We start from the raw sequence: 25269 nt of genomic DNA, 5'->3' as shown, positions 1-25269 counted from the left end.
AAAATAATATCTTTAAGGTACTTTTGATAAAGAATAATAATCGCCATAGTGACATAAGCCATAATTTGAAACATCTAAAATCGCTCTATCTAGGTCGCTGAGTTTGCGATTATGTGGCCCAAGTCCCATGTTCGATACCTAGTGGCGACTCTTGGGCAAGACATCAATAATGCTTGCCCAAGGTTCAGTGAACCCGTTGAACAGTTCTAAATTCAGAGAATACAATATAAAAAATCGAACAATAAACAAGGTAAAATCGAAACTTGCACAAACTCTAGCTCGGTAAACGAGGCTCGAGCAATGAGGAAGCAAACAAGTGCTCAAACATTTTTAGTCCGAAAACAACTATTATTTTACCCAGGGTCGTGTAGAGCGCAATATGGGCCCGGGTCAGAAGGTAAACTTTGGCCCCTGCAAAAATTATATATCACTGTTTTTATTATATAACACTTTACGCATGAGTTGTTGTTATTCCGCATGACCAATCACTGCAGAGGAAATAAATTTTTTGCAAAACAAGTATGTGATCAACCCCAGATGGTAAACAAAGGAGTTGTTTGTAAGATTTACTTACCTTGCAAACGGCGAAGCAACATTAACGCTGCCCAGGTTACTTTTAAAGCCACAAAATCCGTATGTTTTTACATGTCTGTTAAAGTGCACATTAGGCCTAGCAGATCTCTCAGTAAAGGAAGCCTTGGTCACGTTTATCCAGCTTGCTTATTTAGTTATAGGCTTAGATTATTTTACTTTCAATAGCTTGATGCTCATTCACGCTTAGCTCAGGCAGTCAGGGACACCTGGAAACGGTTATCCGCAAAATCTTTGGTTGATGTTATGGGCGCCTTATGAGACTGCTTATCATTCAGCTTTTGGATTTGGATCATCGGATTTTTTGTTTCCGATTAGTGTTTTAACTTAGTATAGTAGCATAATAGGGAAGAATGAAGATTTTTGTTTGTGTTCTGCTTTTTGCTGCAACGTGCTGTTTGAATTTTGCTTCAAGCACAACATACGAACCAACCTGGGATTCGCTAGACAAACGTCCAATTCCCTCCTGGTGAGTTTTACGAAATTTAGCTACAAACCTGACAAAAAGCATTGTATAGGCTAGGCATATGTAGAGATATATATTCTGGTTGTTTTCATGATTAGCTGGTTATGTATAAGTTTTATTAAGACACGCTGGACATGACTGTATTACATTTCATTGTAATTTAGTGAATAATTTAACCAGTTATGCCAATTAACTGTATACTAGTCCAACTAGGCTACATTTTTCTACAGTTCTTTGAAATGTTATACTATTTCATTTTGACCATTTTTTTCTTTTGCTGTCCAATTTTTTCTAGTTGTTCAAGAATTATTGAACAATTTTGCTGCAGTCCTCAGCATCGTAAGTTTTGCATTAGTATTATTATAAATACAAATGAACAAAAATAGATTTGCCCAAATCAGTATAAGCCTAGTTCATATCATTGTCTATAACCTGTTTGATGTGAAATAAAGTTTTGTCCATAGCATTAATAACTCATCAGATGTTTTGCTTTAAAATATTTTACCTAAATTTGATAAGAATTTTTGCATGCTTTAATAATTTTCTTCTTATGTTTGATACAAAGATCATCTTTAAACAACAAAATATTTTCGTTTGTTGTATAATGATACATAGAAATAGCTGTGGTATATGTTTACATAAAAGTATTGCACATGTACCAAAATTCTGGTATTAGAATCTTTAACTATGGACTAGAAAAGTTTTGGCATTACTTAAACTTGCTGATGATTTCTCACTGCCCGAACTCTGGTTACAGAGCTTGCCTGTGTACATTTCATGATAATTGTAATTTTTTGTATTTTTACCCAAATTTGAAAGTGTTTACCATTACCACTGAACAGGTGCAAATTAACGCCTTGTAGACAGGCATTGTCTTGTTAACACCACTGGGTTATATGGAACACTACTTTAGATGACTGTGAGCCCAGCCTTTTAATTGCTAAGCAAACCAGCCGCCATTTTCAGCTTTGTAACAACCAGCATCTCATAGTAGAATTGTTGCCTTTTTTGATAGCTTTGTAGTGCACATGATTTCATATTTCTTCCCTCTTATTTTTTTATATAAAAAGCTAATACATTTTGTATTGTGTGACAATTGGATTACATTTTGTGGAAAAGTGCTTTTTCAAAATAAGCTTAAACAGAAACTGTGTCCTTTTGTCGCTGTAAATTTTCTCTAGTTTATTGGGAAAATGCAAATACTGCAAGATCAGTTTTGTGTTTCTAGATTGAATTTGTGGGATATGTGAAAATATTATCTAATATTATGAAAATTTATCAAACATAAAATATGTAGTTGCTTTATTTCATGAATAAAAACTTAAAAAATTTATTTTTCGTCCTATCCGTAAAATTTATATTTCATATCTTGTCTTTTTGTGTGATAATTTGTATATTGCACTGTATATACAGCAAAGATTTGACTTTGCTTAATTCTGAATTGTGGTCCAATCCAGCCTTGGTAAATTACCTAGTAAAATACATGTAAACAGTTAGGGATAACTTGAAGCTTTTAACTCAAATTTTTGGTTACCTCAAAATTGCTTTGCAGTCCATAAGGCATAAATGGCATCTGCAATCTTGAAAGTAGCCAAAAAATGTTTTGGTGAAAGGTTTTTATAGGCTAGAAATATCAACAATTAATTGCTCATTAATGCTTTTATTTACTCCTTAAAATTCTAGAACATGGTATCATTTAAGAACCTAAGTTGAGGTTGTCACTCTCTTATAGTTAAAAGGCTATAGAGATTTGTGTAACAACAAAAAGATTCAAGAGCGTAAATTATACTTTTACTGCACTAAATGCAACAAAGGCAATTAGAACAGTAAGGTGAGTACAGAAAGGTTTTAGCACTTGATGATAATCTACGAGGCAAGGCGGGGTTTACTAAGCTTAAACCACTATGATAGTTAAACATTACCGTTGCTATGTTTAATGCCATTAGCACAGTTGTGTAATATTGCAATTTGTCTAGATTAAACAAATTTAAAAATTTTTATCAAAAAGGAACTAAATGAATGTGTGTCAATTGCTAAAAGTGCATTTTTTACTCTTCAGTCAAGATTTCATGGTTATTTGCCATCAATTTAAATAACTTTGAATATAGTTGAGATTCAGTAACCTAGTTGATCCCTTCTACTTAAAGTTATATGAGCTTCCCGAGTATATTATGGATATACCTATTAAATGACTCATTAACCTATTAAGGATGATCTAGATGATCAAATTTAAGCAGGTGCAAAGTGCATACTTGGAAGACATGTGCCCTCCCAACAGAGTCCTCAGTTAACTCGTTCAAATGAAGACTGAGCAGTCAACTTTAACTTCTTGACTGACATGACTTATTTAGGTATGATGAAGCAAAGTTTGGCATTTTTATGCACTGGGGAGTGTTTTCCGTGCCCAGCTTTGAAAATGAGTGGTTCTGGTGGAATTGGAAAGGAGCAAAAATCCCATCTTACATTGAGTTCATGAAAGAAAATTATCCACCAAATTTTGAATATGCTGATTTTGCTCCACAGTTCACAGCTGAATTCTTTGATCCAGATTCTTGGGCAGATTTGTTTAAAGTTAGTAACCAAATTACTTTACTACACTTAAATGGTAAAATTTCTCCACCTATTTGCAAGATGTTTCTACATAAAAAGATTTGTTTTGTTATTCCATTAAAGAATTTATTTGTACGTATACCCTTATACACAAGCTATTTAGTTTAGCAACAGAATGTAACTTTCTTCTCTAAACCAGGCGTCAGGTGCAAAGTACATTGCTCTTACCAGCAAGCATCACGAAGGTTTTACTAACTGGCCATCTGTTAACTCATGGAACTGGAATTCCGTTGATGTTGGACCACGACGTGATCTTGTAGGTGATCTGGCTGCTTCCATTCGAAATCGAACCTCAATTCACTTTGGACTTTACCATTCCCTGTTCGAATGGTTTAATCCACTTTATCTGAAAGACAAGGAAGGTGGCTTCAAGACTCAAGACTTTGTTAGGTTTGTTGCTTTGCTGTCAAAAATAAACCCAATATGTGGAGTTTTATTAAATTTAGTGTTTATCAAAATACTTATATTTTTACAAAATTTATAACTTTAGAACGAAAACAATGCCAGAATTGTATGACCTCATAAACAATTACAAACCTGAACTGATATGGTCTGATGGTCAGTGGGAAGCAAGCAGTGAATATTGGAACAGCACAGAATTTTTGGCGTGGCTCTACAACTCAAGCCCTGTTAAGGTAGGTATTTTAATAGCAGTAGTGTAAGTACTTGTACAGCTTAGTTTCAGTTAACGGACATATTTTGTTTAATGTTGTTCAGAACACTATTGTTGTCAATGATCGTTGGGGAAAAGGAACACCTTGCAAACACGGTGGCTACTATACATGTCAAGACCGATATAATCCTGGAACTTTGCAGACCCGCAAATGGGAAAATGCAATGACCATTGATAAACGTTCCTGGGGATATCGAAGAAACGCACCTCTGAGTGATTATTTAACCATTGACGAATTGCTCAAGGTTTGTTGAAGCTGATGGTACCACTACCAAGAGATAGTTAATCTGTAACTTGTTATGATGAATTCCATATTCGCCATGCACAAGTTATAAACACGCTGTTTGTTATAATTCACAGACCTTTGTAACAACCATTAGTTGTGGTGGTAATATGCTTGCAAATATTGGCCCCACCAAGGAGGGTACTATTCCAACAATATTCGAGGAACGACTTCGTCAGATGGGAGAGTGGCTTGGTATCAATGGAGAAGCAGTATACAGCAGTGTGCCATGGAAACATCAGAATGACACGACAAACCCTGATGTCTGGTACACTGCTAAAGGAGGCAAAGTCTATGCATTTGTGCTTGAATGGTCTTCATCCATCAAGCTTGGATCACCACTTGCAACTTCATCATCCTCTACAATTGATCTCATTGGAGGAACAACAAACCTGACATGGGAGCCATTGAAACCATCCGGTGTAAAAGTTGATATTCCAGCTTGGTCTGGGTTAAAGTGGTGTCTTGTTTTGAGATTCAATGGATTCCAGTGATTTCTTTCCCTTATATCTCACTAGATGATCTATTATCTCAAAGCAGTTCTAATACTTTAATAAACTGTTTGTATCCAGAAGTGTTGTATCCAGTGGATGGTCAGTTCAACTCACGGACAATTCAGCTAACGGACAATTAAACCAGGATATTTGAAGTCAGTGAATGTTCTGCTCATAGATGTTGGTTAGGTTCTCCTGGGTTTAGTCAGTCTAGGTTTAATCGACCAGGAACCATTATGTACAATATATCCAACTGTATAAAGCAATCATTAAATATATACTTCTTACCAGCCTTCATTTGTTAAGGTAGTTTTATACGTAGCCGTTTTTTATGATATTTTAAAAATAGTTATCGTTATGCGTCATACAGTTTTTTTCAATAATCTTTCTTTCTAATCTTGTGTGTGTTTTTGAGTAATTTGCATGTTAGGAACGTGATCATTACTGTGTTGTCATATACACTTTTCAAGCTCTTTGTATTCAAAAATAAATACATTATGATTAGTTGTAACTATAAACTAGGATCTGATAAATAAAATTTGTTCAGTGACTACAATGTATGGGTTAGTCTTTTATCTTATCACAGTGCAAGGTTTATAAGAAAATTTATTAGGGGTCAGAATGAAGTGAAACAAAAGAACTTTTACAGAAGCAAGTGACAGCTTATACTAGCATCATAGCATGAACTATGCAGTTAGTTGGGGAAAAATCAAGTGAATCGCATTTTCCAAATTGTTTACATGTGAATTTACAATTTGCTGTCAAACATTTGAATATGTGCTTGACTGACAAATGCGCTGGTTCAGTATTATTAAACTCATTACAGTAGATGTCTTACTGAATACCTTTAGCACTTACAGAGATACATATTTAGTTGCCATCACTTTAAACTCGGCCATTATTCGATGATTCATGTATTTTCATTTTGGCAGCAAATATGCTTGCTAATGTAACATTTTGTTCGTTTGAAATATCTAGGTATGATGAAGCAAAGTTTGGCATTTTTATGCACTGGGGAGTGTTTTCGGTACCTAGCTTTGGAAGTGAGTGGTTTTGGTGGAATTGGAAAGGAGCAAAAATTCCTGCATACATTGATTTCATGAAAGATAACTACCCGCCAAATTTTGAATATGCTGATTTTGCTCCACAGTTCACAGCTGAATTCTTTGATCCAGACTCTTGGGCAGATTTGTTTGATGTAGGTAACATTTTACTTGTTTGCTACTTCATAATGATAACACATTAAAAAAATTAATGCAGCAGCCTACAGGAAACAAACTATAGTAGTGACAGTAACATGGCATTTTGCTATGACTTTTCAACATTTGTATCATATTCAACAACACAATTCATTTTTTAAGCATTTTCTACCAAATGCACTGCACTAAGTGCAGTGGAATCTCGATATATTACCTTCGCTTTATTTCAATTTTCAGATAACTTGAACAGTTTTTCTGGTTTTTGTGAATCGACTGCTCAGATTCATGTAAACAGCAACTCATATCTCAAGGCTCTTTAATTCGAAATTTTGGTAACTGTTGTGTTTGTGGTACCCAAGGCATAACTAGCTCCTGTCAGCTGGAAATTAATCAAAACATCGGTCATCATATCATAAGCACCATGAAAAATCACTTCATTAGGTTGTTATAGATTAGAAACGTCAAATATTAATTATTTGTTATTTAATTTGATGCACTTTTGCCTCAAATTTTTCACATAGACTTCAATAAATAACGTTTACAAACTCAAGTCGAGGCTATCATAACTCTGTAGTAAAAGGTTATAAAGATACACACAATAGTAGAAAGAAACAAGTGTAATGTGAGCAATTACAGCACCTAAACTAAGCCAGACAAAAGTTGTTGGACTTGTAAGTGAGGTGACTCCAGTAGGGCTTGAGCGGTGAGAAATCATTGCTACGTTTAAATTGAGCAAAGACTTTTCTTAGTCTGAGGATAAAGATTTCCATACCAGATAGGTTGCTGTACCGTATATAATCCAATATGCTAGCTTAGACAAAACCAAGGGTACAATGCCTAAGTGACTTAAACACTTGGCACCACTGAGCACTGGTGCTATGTTTAATGCCGTTGTCGGGCCATATGGTACTCCCTTTAGATCAAACAAATCTTTTTTGTAAAAAAGAATGTACAAACAAGTATGCACTAATTGATCGCTAAAAATGCATCAATTATATTATCCTCTAATCTTGTTTTCATGATGATTTGCCGCCAATTTAAAACACTTCAGGGAACTTAAAATTTACTTAATATTTTCCAGTCATGTTGGCTAAATTGCACAAGCTTGGAGTAACAACGTTATGCAGATGTAAAGTATTCCTTTCATAATAAAGCATATTGTCCTCAGGCTTCAGGGGCAAAGTACATTGCTCTTACCAGCAAGCATCATGAAGGTTTTACTAACTGGCCATCTGTTAACTCATGGAACTGGAATTCCGTTGATGTTGGACCACGACGTGATCTTGTAGGTGATCTGGCTGCTTCCATTCGAAATCGAACCTCAATTCACTTTGGACTTTACCATTCCCTGTTCGAATGGTTTAATCCACTTTATCTGAAAGACAAGGAAGGTGGCTTCAAGACTCAAGACTTTGTTAGGTTTGTTGCTGTGATGTCAAAAAAAAACCCAATATGTGAAGTTTTATTAAATTTAGAGTTTATCAAAATACTTTTATTTTTACAAAATTTATAACTTTAGAACGAAAACAATGCCAGAATTGTATGACCTCATAAACAATTACAAACCAGAACTGATATGGTCTGATGGTCAGTGGGAAGCAAGCAGTGATTATTGGAACAGCACAGAATTCTTGGCATGGCTCTACAACTCAAGCCCTGTTAAGGTATTATGAGTTTTACACATCATGTTTACTTTGATATTGGTTCCATCAAATTCTTGTTAATATTTTCCCATTTGGGAGCAGTTTTTAATTTTTTTACCTTCTTCACCAGGACACGGTTGTTGTCAATGATCGTTGGGGAAAAGCAACACCCTGCAAACACGGTGGCTACTATACATGTCAAGACCGATATAATCCTGGAACTTTGCAAGCCCACAAATGGGAAAATGCAATGACCATTGACAAACTGTCGTGGGGATATCGAAGAAATACACGTTTTACTGATTATTTAACCATTGAAGAATTGCTAGAGGTATGAGCTTTGTATAGCCGACATTGTTGACTTGAATTAGTAGCTAACAGTTGTTTGTGCGTCCATGCTTTATAACCTGGTCAAGTTATTATATTTTATATACTGTAATGGGCATATTTTATATGCACAACATTGTTGATTTATAGACCTTTGTGCAAACAATAAGCTGTGGAGGTAATATGCTGGCAAACATTGGCCCCACCAAGGAGGGTACAATTCCAGCAATATTCGAGGAACGACTTCGTCAGATGGGCAAGTGGCTTGGTATCAATGGAGAAGCAGTATACAGCAGTGTGCCATGGAAACATCAGAATGACACCACAAACCCTGATGTCTGGTACACTGCTAAAGGTGGCAAAGTCTATGCATTTGTGCTTGAATGGTCTTCATCCATCAAGCTTGGATCACCACTTGCAACTTCATCATCCTCTACAATTGATCTCATTGGAGGAACAACAAACCTGACATGGGAGCCATTGAAACCATCCGGTGTAAAAGTTGATATTCCAGCTTGGTCTGGGTTAAAGTGGTGTCTTGTTTTGAGATTCAATGGTTTTCAGTAACCATCTTACTGTAATTCATGGCTGTCCAGTAGTAATTGTTAACCTATCAGCTTTACTTAACCCAATCCTGTTCGATTATACAATCTATTGATGATATATCGTATACTCAGTAATGCAAAAATGCAGTAAACGAATGGTTAGTGTCTTGTATTTCCCTCTCATGTAAATAATAACCACTCACTAACACTAACGCATATATTATCATGCAATGATTGTTATGATTACATATTTATATATATATGAATGTTTTATGTATCTTTGTGGAGTTTAACCTCATTTTATAATGATTTGATTTTGTAGCTGCAGTTACCCTATGTTTGACTATGAAGTGTACATTGTTCTGTAATGCTTATTATTGATTCTTATTTCACCACATTGTATGTAGTCATATCAAAAGTTGCAAGCATGTATTACCCTGTGAAAACAGGTTTTGACAAACTGTATTGCTTAATATTCTTCAATCAACATATGCATCAACAAAGTACTGTATATCGGTATATTGCCGTAATAAAACTCTGTAATTCGTCAAACAGGCCTGTTCAAGTTTCATTTTGAGCAAGTTAGACTACCTCATTGCAGTAGGGAGGAATTTTATAACAGATACAGTACTTTCGCACAATTTTATTTAATACATTTGCTTTCCCATTGGATTCTACGAGGAAGCAACTTAAGTTTCAAATTCATTACAATGCAGCATTGTGTGATAAAAGTTGAAACTATTCCTTCTTTACTGCAGACCTTCATTTAATGTACACTGTGTGCTGCCACCTTTGCAGTTCGACATAGGATACATGCAAATAGAAAATACATTTTTGTATTCATTAGAGTGTAATGTGTTTTCATTTCATGAGCAGCCATGATAAAATAAAATTATTTTATTTAAAACAAAGGAAAACATAACATATGCATAATTGTACATATATTTTTCTGCCACAAACAATTTTTTGTTTATTGCGATGCAATTATATTTGTTAATGCAGTATGTGTTTCTGAAACATCTTGCAAGCACAAAAAATAAAATAGTTTAGTATTTCGTTCTGTACTTCAAAAAGATTCAAATAGTGTATTTTCAAAGCTACCATAAACAATAATGCGCTAACATTTTTGTATAATTGTAGGTTTGATGAAGCAAAATTTGGTATTTTCGTTTCTTGGGGATTATTTTCTGTGCCAAGTTTTGGAAGTGAGTGGTTTTGGTGGTATTGGAAAGGTGCAAAAAATCCATCTTACGTCGACTTTATGAAAGAAAACTACCCACCTACTTTCACATATGCTGACTTTGTTCCACAATTTACTGCAGAATTTTATGATCCAGATTCATGGGCAGATTTGCTTGAGGTGAGTGCGTATTAACACATCTGTCAATCATTTGCCTATTTTTACCTGAAGGATAAAGGGTTGCATTTAGAATTGCATGTTACTAAATCATGGAACAAATATTTACATATGGTAGTTGAATCACGTATGTCCATAGCAATATATATGTGACATGCTTGCACATCGATTTATGAATCGATCAGTACATTCTTCATGCACGTCCATTTTGTTTGGTCTTGCAAATGTTCAGGTAGAATTGTCGGAAATTCTTCACTAAATCTTCTTTTTTAGGCATCAGGTGCAAGATATATTAATCTTATTACGAAACATCATGATGGTTTTACCAACTGGCCATCTAATAATTCATGGAACTGGAATTCTTATGATGCTGGACCTGGTCGTGATTTGGTTGGGGATTTGGTATTTTCTGTTCGAAATAGAACTTCAATACACATTGGACTATACCATTCATTGTTTGAATGGTTTAATCCACTTTACTTGAAAGACAAAGCAAATGGCTTCAACACACAAGATTTTGTCAGGTATGATGCTGTTTGATTTACCTTTACAAAACACGACTATTATGAATTTATGATGCATGATATAAGGGGAATATTTCAGAACAAAAACATTGCCTGAACTGTATGATCTTGTCAACAATTACAAACCTGAACTGATATGGTCTGATGGTCAGTGGGAGGCAAGCAGTGAATACTGGAACAGCACAGAATTCTTGGCGTGGCTCTACAACTCAAGCCCTGTTAAGGTTTAGCATTTATTTATTTTTTAAAGTTGTTTGCAGAGGACATTTGTGCAGTGATGCAAGTTCAAAAAATCATGTGTCTTGAAGTCCTTGAATTTTTCAGTAAATGACCAAAAAGGAAAACTTGTCGTTTATATTGTTAAAAATGTTTAGGACACGGTTGTTGTCAATGATCGTTGGGGAAAAGCAACACCTTGCAAACATGGTGGCTACTATACATGTCAAGACCGATATAATCCTGGAACTTTGCAAACCCACAAATGGGAAAATGCAATGACCATTGATAAACGATCCTGGGGATATCGAAGAAATGCACCTCTGAGTGATTATTTAACCATTGAAGAATTGTTGGAGGTTAGTTGATGTAAAATAAACTGTAGTAGCTAGATTAATAGTTAATCTAACTGCACTCACATGTAACTGGTTTGTATGATGAATATGCGTATGTGGTCTTTTTCATTAGCTCTTCGTTTACAGCTCATAAATTTGAGTTCTTTATTTCCCTCAAAGATATTTGTGCAAACAATAAGCTGTGGCGGAAATCTGCTTGCCAATATTTTGTTGTGTTGTTGTTTGTGCGTCCATACTTTATAACCTGGTCAATTTATTATATTTTATATACTGTAATGGGCATATTTTATATGCACAACATTTTTGATTTATAGACCTTTGTGCAAACAATAAGCTGTGGCGGTAATATGCTGGCAAACATTGGCCCCACCAAGGAGGGTACTATTCCAGCAATATTCGAGGAACGACTTCGTCAGATGGGCAAGTGGCTTGGTATCAATGGAGAAGCAGTATACAGCAGTGTGCCATGGAAACATCAGAATGACACGACAAACCCTGATGTCTGGTACACTGCTAAAGGTGGCAAAGTCTATGCATTTGTACTTGAATGGTCTTCATCCATCAAGCTTGGATCACCACTTGCAACTTCATCATCCTCTACAATTGATCTCATTGGAGGAGCAAAAAACCTGACATGGGAGCCATTGAAACCATCCGGTGTAAAAGTTGATATTCCAGCTTGGTCTGGGTTAAAGTGGTGTCTTGTTTTGAGATTCAATGGTTTTGAGTAATTATTTGAACCAGAACATGTTTTACTTGTTATTATTATTATAAAAATATATTTCTTTATGTAGTCGGATAGGAAAAATAATATATGTTTTATGTATATGCTGATTTCTTTAGGTCCTTTTGTGCCATTGATTAACAGTTATGTCTGCCGCAGCATAATAAATTGATGAAGTTTGTGCCATGGAAGATGGTTTTTCATTTAATATTTGTTATCAATTGTGCAATTTGTCATACCTGTTTGCACACAAATATTTTCAGTACAAATTATTATTAGAGTATTTTTCATTGTGTTTTACGTTTTTGGCCATGTATAATGATGCAATCCAATTTTGTCAATTTACTGTGTTTTCTACTTTGTGCAATGGAAGTGAAAAAATTTTACACAAGTGTTTCGTCGGTCTTATCTTATAAATGTTGACAATGCTTACAATCGAGATTATACAAAGTTGTCTTAATATAAAATAAGTCAAACGTCAGACAAACTATAAAAAGGGTACTTTCTTGAAGTTTTGTAAATTTTGTACATTACTTCTACTTATGTTGTACGTAGGGTGGAATTGCATTTGTCATACCAAATAATTGGATGAGCATCATGATATCGAGCAGTGATCTTGTTGATTAAACTTGTACCTATGCACGGTTGTCATATCATCCTTATTTCTAAGATTTGTCCTTATTTTCGTCCTTATTTTAAGGGCAGAGGTTCCTATTTTGGGCATATCGACACCTTTAGTATAGCCTACCATTTTGTACCAAAGTGACACCAAAATTAAGAACATGCAAATAGAGTCTGTTTTTTTGTTTTTGTTTTAGGAACATTGATTGCCTTCCCCTGTTGTGCACTGTTTAAGGTAGTACTCTTCTTTGGTTTACTAATCGTCCTTATTTTTGAGTCCAGACCGATGGCAACCCTGCCTATACGCCTAAATTTTGCCAAATCTTCAAAGGATTGAGCCTTGTAAAGATTTTACTTATAGAAGAGACGTGTCATGACCCAGATTTGTTTATTCATTTTACTTGGCTACACTGCCAGATCAGCACGCACAAAGCAGTTTACGACGTCGCAAGACAATGGCATTTAGCTAATGGATGAGAGTATGGCACTGCGGGAGCCAAATAAGTTCTAGGGTGGCTTCATGGCAATGAAAAGTTACAGATGTGGGAAGTGTATTGCTGATGGTAGTCTGCTGTTTAGTGCCGCGCTTGTTCAAAACATGAGGTCGTTAATGTCAGCAATTTTCTGTATATTTTTAGCGCAAAATCGTGTGTCATATACGTGTGAAGTCACTGCTTACGCTGCCTTTTGCAGCTCTGCGAATCTTACTTCAGTACCAAAGGAACTTGACAAGGTTGGCCTACGGGTCATTGACCTCAGCGACAATTTGTTGACGTCATTAAGTTCAGATGAAATCATACGGTAAGTTTATCTCCTATGTAAGCAGGGAAGGAAAGTCACTGCAATGTTAGCTGAAAGTACGTAATGTTTGCTTTTATTGACCTGGACCGATCTATTTAAATCATGGAATATTATACTTTTAAAGGAATCGCGTATCACTAAAGTACAAATTTATGGTTTGTATTGACTTTAATAAACTTGATTTGCAGCAAATCTCGAATCACATTGCAACAATTGACTTTGAGAAATAATCGTTTTTCTCAAATTCCTGCATCTACTATCGGCGGAATGTTTTTTCTTTATGACCTTGACCTTTCTTGGAATAACATTGACCATGTCGTTGCAAAAGCTGATTTTGACGAAGTCGTCAATTTGGATTACTTGTCATTAGCCCACAATGAAATACCGTGTTTCCAGGTATAATTTAGTTTATATTGGTAGTTACTGATATTGTTTGCTATAATTTAGCTAAGTGAAACTTGTAGTAAACAACATTGACGAAAGATTCTTTGTTCTTCTCGAACGCGTTGCATCCAAACACGAGGAAAACGAACATTGTTTATATGTTGGTGTAACTTAATACAACGACTTGTTTTGAAGGCGGACGCTTTCAAAGGATTAACGAAACTAACCGAACTAGACATTAGTCATAACAATTTGACAGCAGCAGAGAAACGTAACACCTCATGTCTCCCACGCGAGTGCCTTTGTCGTTTAAAGAGTCTAATTGTTTTGAGAATTTCCTCAAATTACGTGCCAGAAATTTTCAAAGGTAAGAGGATAGCTATGTATATTCGTTTTGTTATCTTTAAAAGTCGTTCCTTTTGGCGATAAAATCGGTGTATTTTGTACTCAGAACAAACAAAAAAAAAGTAAAAACTGTAGAAAACGTTTTTAAAATAATTATTAGATTTTGGCTTTCCATCAAATGTCTCTGCGTTATAAAACCTACAGTGAAATAACAAAATATTATTTGAAGCAAAATCTCGATTGGCATGCAAGTACGAAAATAACGTTGTTAACACCATATAACACTGCCAAGTGTATAATGAATAATGATATTTAGAGGATGGATTTTTTTCTTGCCTTCCCCTTCTTACGAATCTACAAGCAGCAAATTGCGGTATAGAAGTGCTCGCCGAACACGCCTTTGCTGGACTGGAACATTTGTCGAGTCTTGACCTTTCTGACAACTCAATCGTTTCGTGGCCTTCCGAGCTTTTAAGACACGCTAAATCGCTGGTTTATCTCGATCTCGGGCACAATCTCATTTCTAATCTTCCAGGGGATTTCACAAGGCAGTGTGTGGATTTATGCCATCTCAGTCTTCGCAACAACGAATTAAGAACACCTGACGTAAGTTGGATCAGCGGACTTGCAGGAATTAAGGTATAAACTGTTCTCTTTTAAAACGCAAGGCTATTTAAACCAACTGTTATCACATGTGACGCTTGCCCAGTTTTAAGTAAAGTTATGCAGGCAACAATACAAACAGTAAATCTGGATTTTTTTTGTCAAAATCACAAATAAAATTTCACAGGTCATCGACCAAACCAATGACACAACAATCACAATTATCGAACGTTATCTTACCGGCTCCTTAAAGGTGAAAGCAATGACAAATGTCGCCAAGGATCTGTACATCGACTGGAGCGGTAACCCATGGCTCTGCGATTGCAAAATTCTGGATTTCGTCGACTGGATCTTGACACAAGGTTCATGGTTAGCCGACGCCAAAGGATATCATGACGTCATATGCTACAACCCTGCGTATCATCGTGGATCCGCACTGTTCGACGTGTACGTCACTGGTCTTATCGACAGGGTGACAGCAAACATGCTTTTCCTGCAGTGCCGAGTTGATGATGATGATCCTAAAACCATACATATTACTGCTCCTGCAACTACCTACGGCTCTCAACATCATAATATAACCACCATGCCAGTGACGTCAACAAACGTCAGCGTTGTTACCATGGCGACTTCGACGAATGAATTAATGAACGTGTCTTCGGTAACGAATGCAACACACGCGGGATTCGAGTATCTAGTAGAAGATAATGGTGGTTTCTATGTTCTGTTCATTATCTTGGCCGTCGTTGCTGACATAGTTATTTCTGTCGGGCTCATTTTCGTTGCCAAGAAATGTTGTCTGCGCCAAGAAAATTGGGCGTCAGTTGCACCGGCGCCATTACCACAAACCTCTGTTTTTGTCAGCAACGGGAATCGAGTTTCTGATGAAGTTTAAACGATTATTTTCAAAGTCATCATCCGTTGGGTGGCGTACAAGACTCGAATAGACGCATACCCGGAGGTCTTGTTTTGCTTTGCTTACGCGGGGACGTTAGGCCGTGAAAGATTAATGTTATGATTACATCGTTTCGTTCATGTTTTCGTTGCTGGTTTCAGCTATCTTACCAATCTTTGTATAAGTTTGTACTTTCGATTGTTTGTCGATAAACGCATTTAACGCTGTCACCGGTTTGGAATAGACTTTTGTGTAAACAACAACCACTTGGCACTGGCCATTTCAGCATTTAGTTTTCTAAACCTTTAGCATCAAATCGATATTAATACACGTATATGCTTTTGTCATTGGCAAGATCTGCTCCTGTGGAATGATCAACTTGAAAACGTGCAGATATAACCACTCGTCTTTCATTACAACTAAAATAAATACAACGATGACTGCTCAAACACTTGAGAATATGATTTACTCGTTCCGCAAACATTACTTTTATTTCTGATTGCAGATAATTAACCGGTGGTTTTCTTCGCTTTTGATTGACAGCTCACTTTTCTTTAAGATCGCGTTAAGGTGATCGTTTTTGAGAAAAGTGTCTGGTGTCGATTGCGCCACACTTTACAATGTCGTCACCAAAGCAAATAAAAGGTGGTGAAATCGGAGTACAGGTTGCAAGAGCGTTACTAATAATAGAAGCTAGCGGGTGCCGGAGAGATGCATCTTGACCCTTTCAACGAGTTTCAAAGCAAATAAGTGTTCAAAATACTCAACTCATTTCGCGTCCCTCTCTGTGAGCGAACTCGTATCACCCACTCGGCGTCAGCGAACTTAACCGCAAGCTTTCAAGGCAAGAAGCAAATGGCCATAATACTTACAGCTTGTTCTCAACAGGTAGCAAAAACAATCGAGTGAAAATCGCTTTGCTTATCCGCTTATGGTGTAGTCGGTGAACCTGAACAAAACGTCGACGCTTCCTACCCAAGGTATGGGTAAAGCACGTTAATGCATTTTTCTATTAACTTAAAGGGTAACAAGAAAGGTCGATTCGTCAAATTCACGTCTGTTTGTATTTTTGCGTCCATTACTAAACTGATTAATCGCCAATTATGAAATTAATTTGACAGGCAATAGAGGAAACTGCATGCCGTGTATGTCTTCATTAAACAGACGTTTCCCGCGCTTTTGGCAGCGCTAATGACGCCTTAATCACGTGATGAAATATGGCGGGAGATTGCTTTCTCCAGGCTGAGCGAGAAGATTGTTCGTGTTTTTAATAAGGCCGATTGCTCTCGTTAAATTAATGGCAGTTGTTCGATTAAAACGACGACAGGCTTTTCGGTTTAAAAGATTGCTTTAAAGACTTGTTTTTTAATCTGCTTTGAACCAAAAGAAATAGTATTGACAACTTTTATTAACTGCGTTTTATTCAATTCATTTCTTTCGTATTAATTTCTTTATTTATATTTTATGACGTAAAGAGTGTATTAAAGGTGAAGAATTGAACCAAGAAAGCTATTTCACCGTTGAATGCTATTTTGCAACAAGAGTTCAACCATATCGTTTTCGTAGCATTTTGTTTACTGGGTTAGAAGGTCAAGTAATTGTGGACGCTGGTACTCGCCTAAACAATAGCTGCCGTCATGCTGGTAAAGATTCAGGTGTTGTAAAACATACTTGGCACTAAAGTGTTTCCAATTATTTTCAGGTCTCAAATGTTATTAACCACTTTGTATCACTCTTTGAAAGGACCTCGTTGCTGAAAACTATACAGTGGGTTGTTATTGCAAGTTCACAGGCTTCCTACGATTGTTGGAAATGGCGAGTACCAGTGGTAAACTTCGTTTTTTGCATTCTACCGAGTATTTACAACCAACACACAGCCTCAACCGGTTTTGTTGAGGTTTAATAAGCTTGCGTCACAATACAACCAAACACACATAACAACTGTCGCGTGAAAAGTGGGCACCTGGTTACTCAATTCAGGTCTTTTCTCTTATCACATCAGTCATTACAACAGGTAATATAAAGCAAGCCTATCGCGTGTGCACTACGTAGGCCGAGTTTTTATTGTAGTCATCTTGGCAACACCGTTGATTTCTTGTTGGTCTTACAAAAACTTGCATCATCAGTGCAATGACTCAGTTTTATTTGGCGGTTACCCGGCCCATTAGGCACTTTTTATGAGACCAGGCAGATAGCAATTGTAAATTGTCAGCAGTAACAAGCGCAAAAGATTACCGTAATAATGACAATTACCGCTGAAACGACAATTTCAAGAGGTCGTTTACTTGTTTCTGAGGGCTGGCTTGTCAATGCCACTTAATCATTTAGAATGTTTTCGTTTTATTCCACGAGAAGAACAAAAACAGTTATCGGAAAGCCAAAGCCCCTACATTGTACTAATGCTCAAAATATTTGCAGTACTGTACAACGAATGTTCGAGAAACTTTTCATCATGATGACGTCACGCGCATTACTACAAACACACACGCGCGCGCGCGCAAAACACACGGGCGTAGTAAGGTGATAGTGACCAGGTACTAACCTTTGCACATACTGGAGGTAATAGGTAGCTTGGGATTCCATCGGTTTCATAATGAATAATTACCAAAGGTTTATTAATGTGCTACAGCGTTGGTGACGTTGTTTTTTAGTGGTATGTACGAGTGCGACCAAGAATGCTGTTCGCCGTGTATAACGTCACATTTACCAACCAATGTGAAACCCAGGGAATTCTGTGCGGGGGAAATTACTTGGCGGGAACTTGAGGGAAGGTAGATTCGGCGATTCGCATTTCAGCTATGCCAGGTTTGGTGAGCGCTTGATATTTTTGAAAACTTCTGCCGGAACCGTTTCGTACGCTTGATTTGGACTTTTCCTTAAAAGTTGCTGATTTAATATAGCTTCAGAATCTTACGCATATAATGATTAAATCGACTGTAATGCGTACAAATAGCGGTGAATCACTTTGTTTACTACAGAATGCCAGAGATTGCCAAGGTGTTTAACTAACAAGTCACGTTTTTCTGCGACATAGTTGCGAAAACAGATGTAGTGGAAAAAACGCTTTGGAACAACTATTGGTTTTAGTAAAAGTTGTAGTTAGTGCAGTAGACTACGCCCGGGTAATGTTTACGTAACTATCGCTTTTGAAGGCTATACCTTGTTCAACATGGAAGTGCTTTGCAGTTCGGGTTCACACAAAACCGCTTCTGTTATGCCTACGTCATAGCTCAATGAGTCTGTAGTAAAAAATCAGACGATCGTGACATCAAATCAGTGAACGAAGGGCAGGCCCAGGCACGTTTCAGAACGCTCAGAGTTAATTGGTTTAGAAAAGATCGTGAAGTTGTTGTTATATTTGCACCACTTTAGCCTCGCAAGCTGAATATAAAGGAAACAAAAACAAGTTATTCCATTTATTACCTACCAAAAGGCGTGCAGTGATTTAAATTTCAGTCCCACCGATAATACCCTGTACAACTGTAAATCAGGCGTAACATCAGAATAGAAGTGTCAACAGTGTTAAAGGCTCTACTACGTAGTCGGCGGGTACAATAGGTATTTAAACGCACGGATTTTAAACTCGGCTATTGTACACCTTTTAAATGCTACGACTTGTCAACAGAAACGGATATGTGTGCACTTACGTACGTAGGCCTTCATTATCAGACGTAGGTAGCATATTTAATAGGCCATTTTATTTTGCTTTTTTCTGGTGCGTAGAAGCTTGCAGAAACTGCCAACCTGTATCATGAATTCGTGTGTACATTAAACTATATATGATTAGATGATGACTTTGGTGGAATATTTTAACAAGCAACATAGTATAAACCATTCCGCTTGTAGACCAATTTTTTCTGCTAAATCTATGCATGACATCTCTATTTCTATCTGTCAATATGACATGCTGCTGAAAGACACAACAATTTTATTGCAACTGTTGCAACTGCTACACATTAATTACATTATTAAATGATATTGATTTTGTTTAGGTAATAGATATGCAGTGTAGCAATATTCCCAAGCTGCCATCTGAAAATTCCGCTTTTACGCGGACTGGTCGCCTTATACACCCCAGTGATAGTCCAGCCGTCAGCTCAACATGTGTTAATTTGTTCAACAGAACTACGGCGGATGGTTTTGCTGTTAAAACACTATTATCAGATGCCATGAAGAAAGAACAGACTGCATTTTTAAAACGCTGGTGTCGCAACACCATTATCGAATCAAACGGGTGCTTAAAGAAAGAGCATCGAAGAACGAGCTCAAAAACAGCAGTTATTCCAGTATATGACTGGGTACCAATCGACAAGGCGCAGGACCTTTCTGGGGATTCAAAGCGGTTAAGCCTGATGCGGATAAACCTAGGAAAGAATCTGCGTTCCACACGGCCAGAATCACCGGTACCGTTTCTGTGCTCGCCGTTTAAAGAATTCAAAAGCTTGTCGTCCAAAGAACCAACGTATAGTATCGACAAAGAAGCCACAAGTGAGCAAACGCAGCAGCCTGTACTAGTATGTCTCACACCTCCCTCCTCACCGGAAGAATTGGAATCAGTCCCGGCACGTCACCCCTGCCGTCAAGACAAAATAAGAAGTAAGTTCATAGGTAATATGAAATTCATGTATTACATCCCGTCTTGCATGAGACCATGTGTCGACTATGACGGTAATTTTTGCAAAGTTTTGTCATGTAAAAGCTGTCAATGTTTTGCAATTGTTGTTTTGACGTATTAACATAAGTCCTAAGTGGTACCAGAGTCAAAAAGAAACGTTTACGTGTGCAACAATTTCCAACATGTATTTCCGGGTTCTGATTCAATTAAGGTTTACTCTTGAATAGAACCAGCGCTGAATTACCGTTTTAGAACAAATGTATACTGTTTTGGGGGGGGGGGGGGTTATACCAATAATAGAATTAAATCATCCCCGTAACAATTTCATAACGGCTTAAATAATATAGTTACAAGTTATCGTGTCTTTTCCATGTTTATCTAGTTATTACGGTATTTATCTTATTACATCCGGTAATAGGTATGTTTAAATATTTTTGAGTAATCCTCGTCTTGGTCTTATTCCTTTCACGAAATCAATATGGATGCCCAATTATTTTCCTTACGATAGATTTCCCTGTGAAGAAGCAAACTTTTTACGAATTTTATTTTAAGAAATAAATAACTTCGATGTCGGTTGTTTCTAACCGCAATTTTACTGAGGTACCTTTTCGTAAGAAACTTTGAGTTGAAGCTTCTAGTAACTTGGCCTTAAACTTGGGCACAAAGCTTATAGACTATAGAGCGACTTTTTAACTGATCAAGACATGACCTTGTTTAAGCAAGATTCGGTATAAACATAAGTCGAATTAGCGGTTTTTGGTTAAGAAAATAGTAGAATTGGAGTTAAATTACTGTAAGGTTTTGAATATAGTCGTACAATATTCTGGCTACTGGTCGCGTTTAACACGAGCACAACAAACGATTGGTTGCGCCAGTAGCAAATTTCTGAGATAAGTTGGACAATTTCGAAAAACAGTTCTTAATTTTAAGTTATTCCAACACCAGAGTTTCATAACATCCGGAAAGAGGCCTCTACAGTTTCTTATAAAAAATGTACTCATTTAAAAGATACTGTCATTGCGACTCTCCCGACATAGTTAGTTCGCATTTGGCCGAATGTTTATCTACACATTATCCGACGTATATTTCCCGCCGACATTTTGTCAGTGAAGTAGTTTCCTGATGTTGTAAAATCGGTCACATATACAACTGTAGACTTTTTTGGTACGTATTGTAGTTACCTTCATTTAAATTCATTTCACCTAAAATAGAATGGGCGTACTACAATTCTTGGCAATGGAATTTCAGATTAGAATGTTAGTCGGAACACCAAATATGTTCATAATAATTAAAAACGGATGTTATGCGTTACTAACCATTATCATTTAAGCTATTGCTTCTAACTAACATGAACTAGCCAAATAGTTACATACGTATTACACACAGCATTACTGTATTGTCGGTGCAATGATATGGTTACTTTCAGTCATTCAGCTTTCCATTATGACGTAGCAGGAAAGATAGCCTGACGACCTCTTTTATGTGTATTTAGGTCACGCGTAGTGCTTAATGGAAGGGTAGCAACCCACGATAATGATCACAAGTCACTAAAATCGTTTATTTTTCTGTTTACAGATGCGCATCGCAGCAGGAAATCAGGTCGACCAGCCCATCGCACCCAGCCGGGAAAAGCACGACTTGGCGCAAAAGTTGTTCGACGTAGACCTAATCGAGATGTCAGGTCTCTTTTAAAACAAGCGCGGCAGACCAACGGCGAATTTATCAAGGTAATACTTCCACCCCGGCAAATACCTAAAACATACAAGCTCGCCGTAGTATGGATAATACTCCTAAACTTCTTGTTGAAATTACCGCCGAACCGTGGCGGCTTTGGGTCGTTGCTCCTTTTCAGCAAATGATTCACTGCCGGGGTTATTCTGTGCAAGTTCGTCTCCAATGCCTGCCGGTTAAACCGAGAGCAGTTAAAGTCCCTTTTTGCAGTTCCCTAAAGATTTATGTCTTGGTGGGTGCTTGGAAGGATTAAAAGCGTTTCCCCGTTCGTTATTATACGATTTACGACCAAAACAAGGTTAAGCTATGGTGGGTATAAAGCTGAAAGAATGTGTCGGGCATGATGTTTGAGACAAAGTAACGCATATCAATCTATATGGACATGTAAATTAAGCGAGCCGGCCCGGGCAAGTTCTTTGTAGGAAACCCCCTTCGGTTTGTTTTTGGAAATCGTAGACGTCGGTGGTGAACGACCGTTGTCTGTCGAAACAAACAGTTCGATTGTATTTTTCGCTCTTTTTGCTGAAAAAAAAAACGCATCATTGAACACAAAGGGACTTTTGGAGTTTGGAGACAATGACGTTTATTTTATGTCGCTTTTGAAAACTTCATTGAATGTTACAAAAACACGAAATAACAATAAATCATCCAGCATGTAAAAATAGCCCCAGAAATCGTCCACTTTTTGCGAAAGGTTAAAACCGCCATTTTGTAACTTTGCAAAAGCAAAGTGATATCTGTTTAGCACGGAGTAAGACTGTAATTATTACGCAACATATCTGCTGTTTTAACATAAACGCTTGAGCACACAATCAAGTAATCTTAATAGCTGGCGTGCGCCTAGCTGTCCGATCTTCTTTATGGTTGGAAGTGTGCGCGCTTAATGGTACGGAACGGCGACTTAACTAATCTTGAAACTACTTTTGCGGGAGATGGCGCAAATTAGTAATTTTCCACTTGAAGTTTGGTTTTGCTTTTCGTAGGTCCATGTTATGTTGCAGCATCGAACCTTTGAGTCATAATAACGTCTTTTTGGCTTACCCACTACAAGTCAAGGCAAGGGAAGGCTCTGTAAACATGAGCTTATCTACATTTAACAAAGAAAACTGTAGTCAAAAACACCACCTGTTACGACGCAGCTTAAATCGCTATCGCTACTGTTTGTAATCCAAATTTAAAGATCGCATTTTTAAAATCTCGTGGGGAAACACGGAAACTTTCTAAGGCATGCGAAGGTCACGTAAAAACAGGTGCCACATAAAACAGGCCACGCGCCTTAAGTTAACGACCATTAGATTTTTGTGATCTTCCATCAACAAAATGTGTTGCAAAGTGACAACTGTTTTGTTATAGCCTAAGGTTACGCGCCTGTAAGTTATCGTAGCTTGTATCTCTTATTACAAAACATGACCCAGCGGTGCCTTTCGATTTACTATCGTTGGTTGTTGAGCCGCGCACGATTAAAACTTGTCTTTTTTTTCTAGGACGCCGACAACCAATGAAGTCACACTTGCCATCGCCAAGACCATGTTCAGACGTCCATCAGTTTTCGTGTTATTTTCCGTTCGACACGACTTGCTTTCTTTATGTACAGTAGTAGTATATTTATTTTCTATGCATTTACATTGTAACTAAAAGTTCACGCTTTGCTGCCACTCGTTTCATTATATGATTAAAATTTATGTTGAGAAAAGATTCTTGATTTTGGTCTTCTCCGTTCCAACACAGGTAAACTCCCGGTACCATTTTACTATGCTGCTTACGTCAGTATCGCTATGACAACAGCGAAAAGTTATAATTAACCTGTTTATCTTGGACGGAGTACTCGTGCACATAGTGGTACGAAACACTTGAGTGAATTATCATCTTCAGTCTACTACGAAATGCCGTTACACTATGGTAGCTATATGATATATTAAGCACTGCCTTGACGCTTATACATTCCGAAGCTGCTTGTCGAGGTTTCCAAGAGATATTTTAAGATAAACAAATACGTTGAAAACAACTTTCCGATCTCATTCGTGCCCGTTTTCTGTGATAATTTTTTGATGCAGTATTGCACGATTAATATTTAAAATAATCGTTGTGAAATGACTTGTCATTTTGCTAAATTTTAAATAACTCAACGCAAACGATGAAATGTCAGGAGATTAATAAATAATTTATGGATGAAACAACAACAGCTGCGACTGCTTCCATTTAAAGTGCGATGTTACTATGAGGGGGTGTGATCTTTAATTGTTGAGCGCAAACAAATAACTGTATGCACATGCAACGATATCTAGTTAATAGGCGACTAAATTGGCCGCTTAACAGCTAAAACAAATATTTTAGAACGTATTAAGTGCTAGGGAAAGTCAAGCACCATTCTATGTATTCCCAGCTGTGCAACATCACACTTCGTGGAGACCGTATTTACGGCATTTTGTCAGTCCGAAATCATTTCGGACATTGCACAAGCTGGTACCATTTACATAGCACCCCACCGCGCTTGCCAAACAAAATAGCTGTAAGTTTCCTCAGAAGTGCCATCACACGTCATGTTCGACCGGAAAGAAACCTTTGATTTTTAAAGTAACATCTTGTTGGGGAAGAGCCGTAAGAACTCCGTAAAACTTTATCAAAGTGTCACCGACTCTGATTAAATACTTTAGTTTCGTGGTCAGGTAGCCCAGTAACTTCGCTCTTAAAAATGATAAAACCTCCACCTCTGATCAGTGACTTTCTCGTCGCGTGAGCTAAACGTCCAGTATAAAATATAGTATATCGCATAAAACGCCGTGAAAATTTTAAGGCCGTAAAGAGTGGAATATACTGCGGATTCTGGATATTCAAGCACATATAGATAATAATCAAAAACAAATTATTGGTTCAGCCGAACTGGAACTTAACAGTAATTCCAAACAGCTTACAGCCGCTTCAACATTTCGCTGAGGCAGTTGCTCATACGAGCTATTACTATATGCTTGCCAGGCGGCCTATTTTTGGTTAAAAAATTCTATTACAATACTTTTGACTACAACTACCGAAAATGCCAGAACTTGTATAGAACAAATAGAACCTTGCGTGAAATACAACTTGCGTAAACGCCAGTTGCTGTTTTGAGGTTGCATTCTGTTAGCACTTCCAAGCTGGTGGAAGCGAAGATGTACACTTGGAAATTTAATCATGTCCTTCACAATGACCTATACCTTCTTAATGACAAATAATTTCATGGACCGCGCTGTTGACTGAAATAAATTGTGGTTAATTTGCACAAATATGGT

The 25269-nt window shown here is 37.1% G+C and overlaps 3 protein-coding genes across 8 annotated transcripts; all 3 read left to right on the top strand.

The window, feature by feature from the left end:
- The first annotated feature begins 567 nt into the window (after nucleotides 1-567).
- On the top strand, nucleotides 568-12648 carry LOC143465916 (alpha-L-fucosidase-like). 3 transcript variants are annotated; one of them, XM_076964459.1, is made up of 6 exons: nucleotides 568-1060; nucleotides 9972-10191; nucleotides 10462-10712; nucleotides 10792-10936; nucleotides 11087-11287; nucleotides 11599-12648. In XM_076964459.1, exons 1-6 carry the CDS (start codon nucleotides 945-947, stop codon nucleotides 12013-12015), a joined length of 1350 nt encoding a protein of 449 aa, XP_076820574.1. In that variant the 5' UTR covers nucleotides 568-944; the 3' UTR covers nucleotides 12016-12648. The 3 variants fall into 3 exon arrangements, with proteins under 3 accessions (XP_076820574.1, XP_076820558.1, XP_076820566.1); XM_076964443.1 differs by lacking the exons at nucleotides 9972-10191; nucleotides 10462-10712; nucleotides 10792-10936; nucleotides 11087-11287; nucleotides 11599-12648 and adding exons at nucleotides 3409-3628; nucleotides 3807-4057; nucleotides 4158-4302; nucleotides 4385-4585; nucleotides 4701-5667 and having other exon boundaries at nucleotides 800-1060; XM_076964451.1 differs by lacking the exons at nucleotides 9972-10191; nucleotides 10462-10712; nucleotides 10792-10936; nucleotides 11087-11287; nucleotides 11599-12648 and adding exons at nucleotides 6096-6315; nucleotides 7485-7735; nucleotides 7836-7980; nucleotides 8090-8290; nucleotides 8437-9383 and having other exon boundaries at nucleotides 803-1060.
- A 118-nt stretch (nucleotides 12649-12766) lies between these two features.
- LOC143465902 (uncharacterized) lies at nucleotides 12767-17492 on the top strand. Of its 3 annotated transcripts, none has more exons than XR_013118673.1 (6): nucleotides 12767-13430; nucleotides 13619-13826; nucleotides 14010-14181; nucleotides 14476-14798; nucleotides 14950-16637; nucleotides 16779-17491. XR_013118673.1 is itself a non-coding variant. In XM_076964428.1 (5 exons), the coding sequence occupies exons 1-5, from the start codon at nucleotides 13150-13152 to the stop codon at nucleotides 15655-15657; spliced, it is 1692 nt and encodes a 563-aa protein (XP_076820543.1). In that variant the 5' UTR covers nucleotides 12767-13149; the 3' UTR covers nucleotides 15658-17492. The 3 variants fall into 3 exon arrangements, 1 of the variants encoding a protein (XP_076820543.1); XR_013118674.1 differs by having other exon boundaries at nucleotides 13366-13486; XM_076964428.1 differs by having other exon boundaries at nucleotides 14950-17492.
- A 1456-nt stretch (nucleotides 17493-18948) lies between these two features.
- Nucleotides 18949-23696, top strand: LOC143465934 (uncharacterized). 2 transcript variants are annotated; one of them, XM_076964471.1, is made up of 4 exons: nucleotides 18949-19328; nucleotides 19650-20253; nucleotides 21848-21999; nucleotides 23488-23696. In XM_076964471.1, the coding sequence occupies exons 1-4, from the start codon at nucleotides 19263-19265 to the stop codon at nucleotides 23503-23505; spliced, it is 840 nt and encodes a 279-aa protein (XP_076820586.1). In that variant the 5' UTR covers nucleotides 18949-19262; the 3' UTR covers nucleotides 23506-23696. The 2 variants fall into 2 exon arrangements, with proteins under 2 accessions (XP_076820586.1, XP_076820595.1); XM_076964480.1 differs by having other exon boundaries at nucleotides 18957-19304.
- Nucleotides 23697-25269: the final 1573 nt, after the last annotated feature.

This window comes from Clavelina lepadiformis, chromosome 1 (genome assembly GCF_947623445.1).
Source record: "Clavelina lepadiformis chromosome 1, kaClaLepa1.1, whole genome shotgun sequence".
NCBI classification, from domain to species: domain Eukaryota; kingdom Metazoa; phylum Chordata; class Ascidiacea; order Aplousobranchia; family Clavelinidae; genus Clavelina; species Clavelina lepadiformis.
Note: the sequence above shows the minus strand (reverse complement) of the source record. Positions and strands in the feature narration are given on the sequence as shown.

Excerpts from the sequence above, each read along its gene's own strand:
- LOC143465902 (XM_076964428.1), top strand. The coding sequence starts at position 13,150 with ATGGCAATGAAAAGTTACAGATGTGGGAAGTGTATTGCTGATGGTAGT. Across the intron at positions 13,431-13,618 it reads AGTTCAGATGAAATCATACG|CAAATCTCGAATCACATTGC; the intron begins GTAAGTTTATCT and ends CTTGATTTGCAG. Across the intron at positions 14,182-14,475 it reads CGTGCCAGAAATTTTCAAAG|AGGATGGATTTTTTTCTTGC; the intron begins GTAAGAGGATAG and ends AATGATATTTAG.
- LOC143465934 (XM_076964471.1), top strand. The coding sequence starts at position 19,263 with ATGCTACGACTTGTCAACAGAAACGGATATGTGTGCACTTACGTACGT. Across the intron at positions 19,329-19,649 it reads GTAGGCCTTCATTATCAGAC|GTAATAGATATGCAGTGTAG; the intron begins GTAGGTAGCATA and ends GATTTTGTTTAG. Across the intron at positions 20,254-21,847 it reads CCGTCAAGACAAAATAAGAA|ATGCGCATCGCAGCAGGAAA; the intron begins GTAAGTTCATAG and ends TTCTGTTTACAG.
- LOC143465916 (XM_076964459.1), top strand. The coding sequence starts at position 945 with ATGAAGATTTTTGTTTGTGTTCTGCTTTTTGCTGCAACGTGCTGTTTG. Across the intron at positions 10,192-10,461 it reads CATGGGCAGATTTGCTTGAG|GCATCAGGTGCAAGATATAT; the intron begins GTGAGTGCGTAT and ends CTTCTTTTTTAG. Across the intron at positions 10,937-11,086 it reads ACAACTCAAGCCCTGTTAAG|GACACGGTTGTTGTCAATGA; the intron begins GTTTAGCATTTA and ends AAAAATGTTTAG.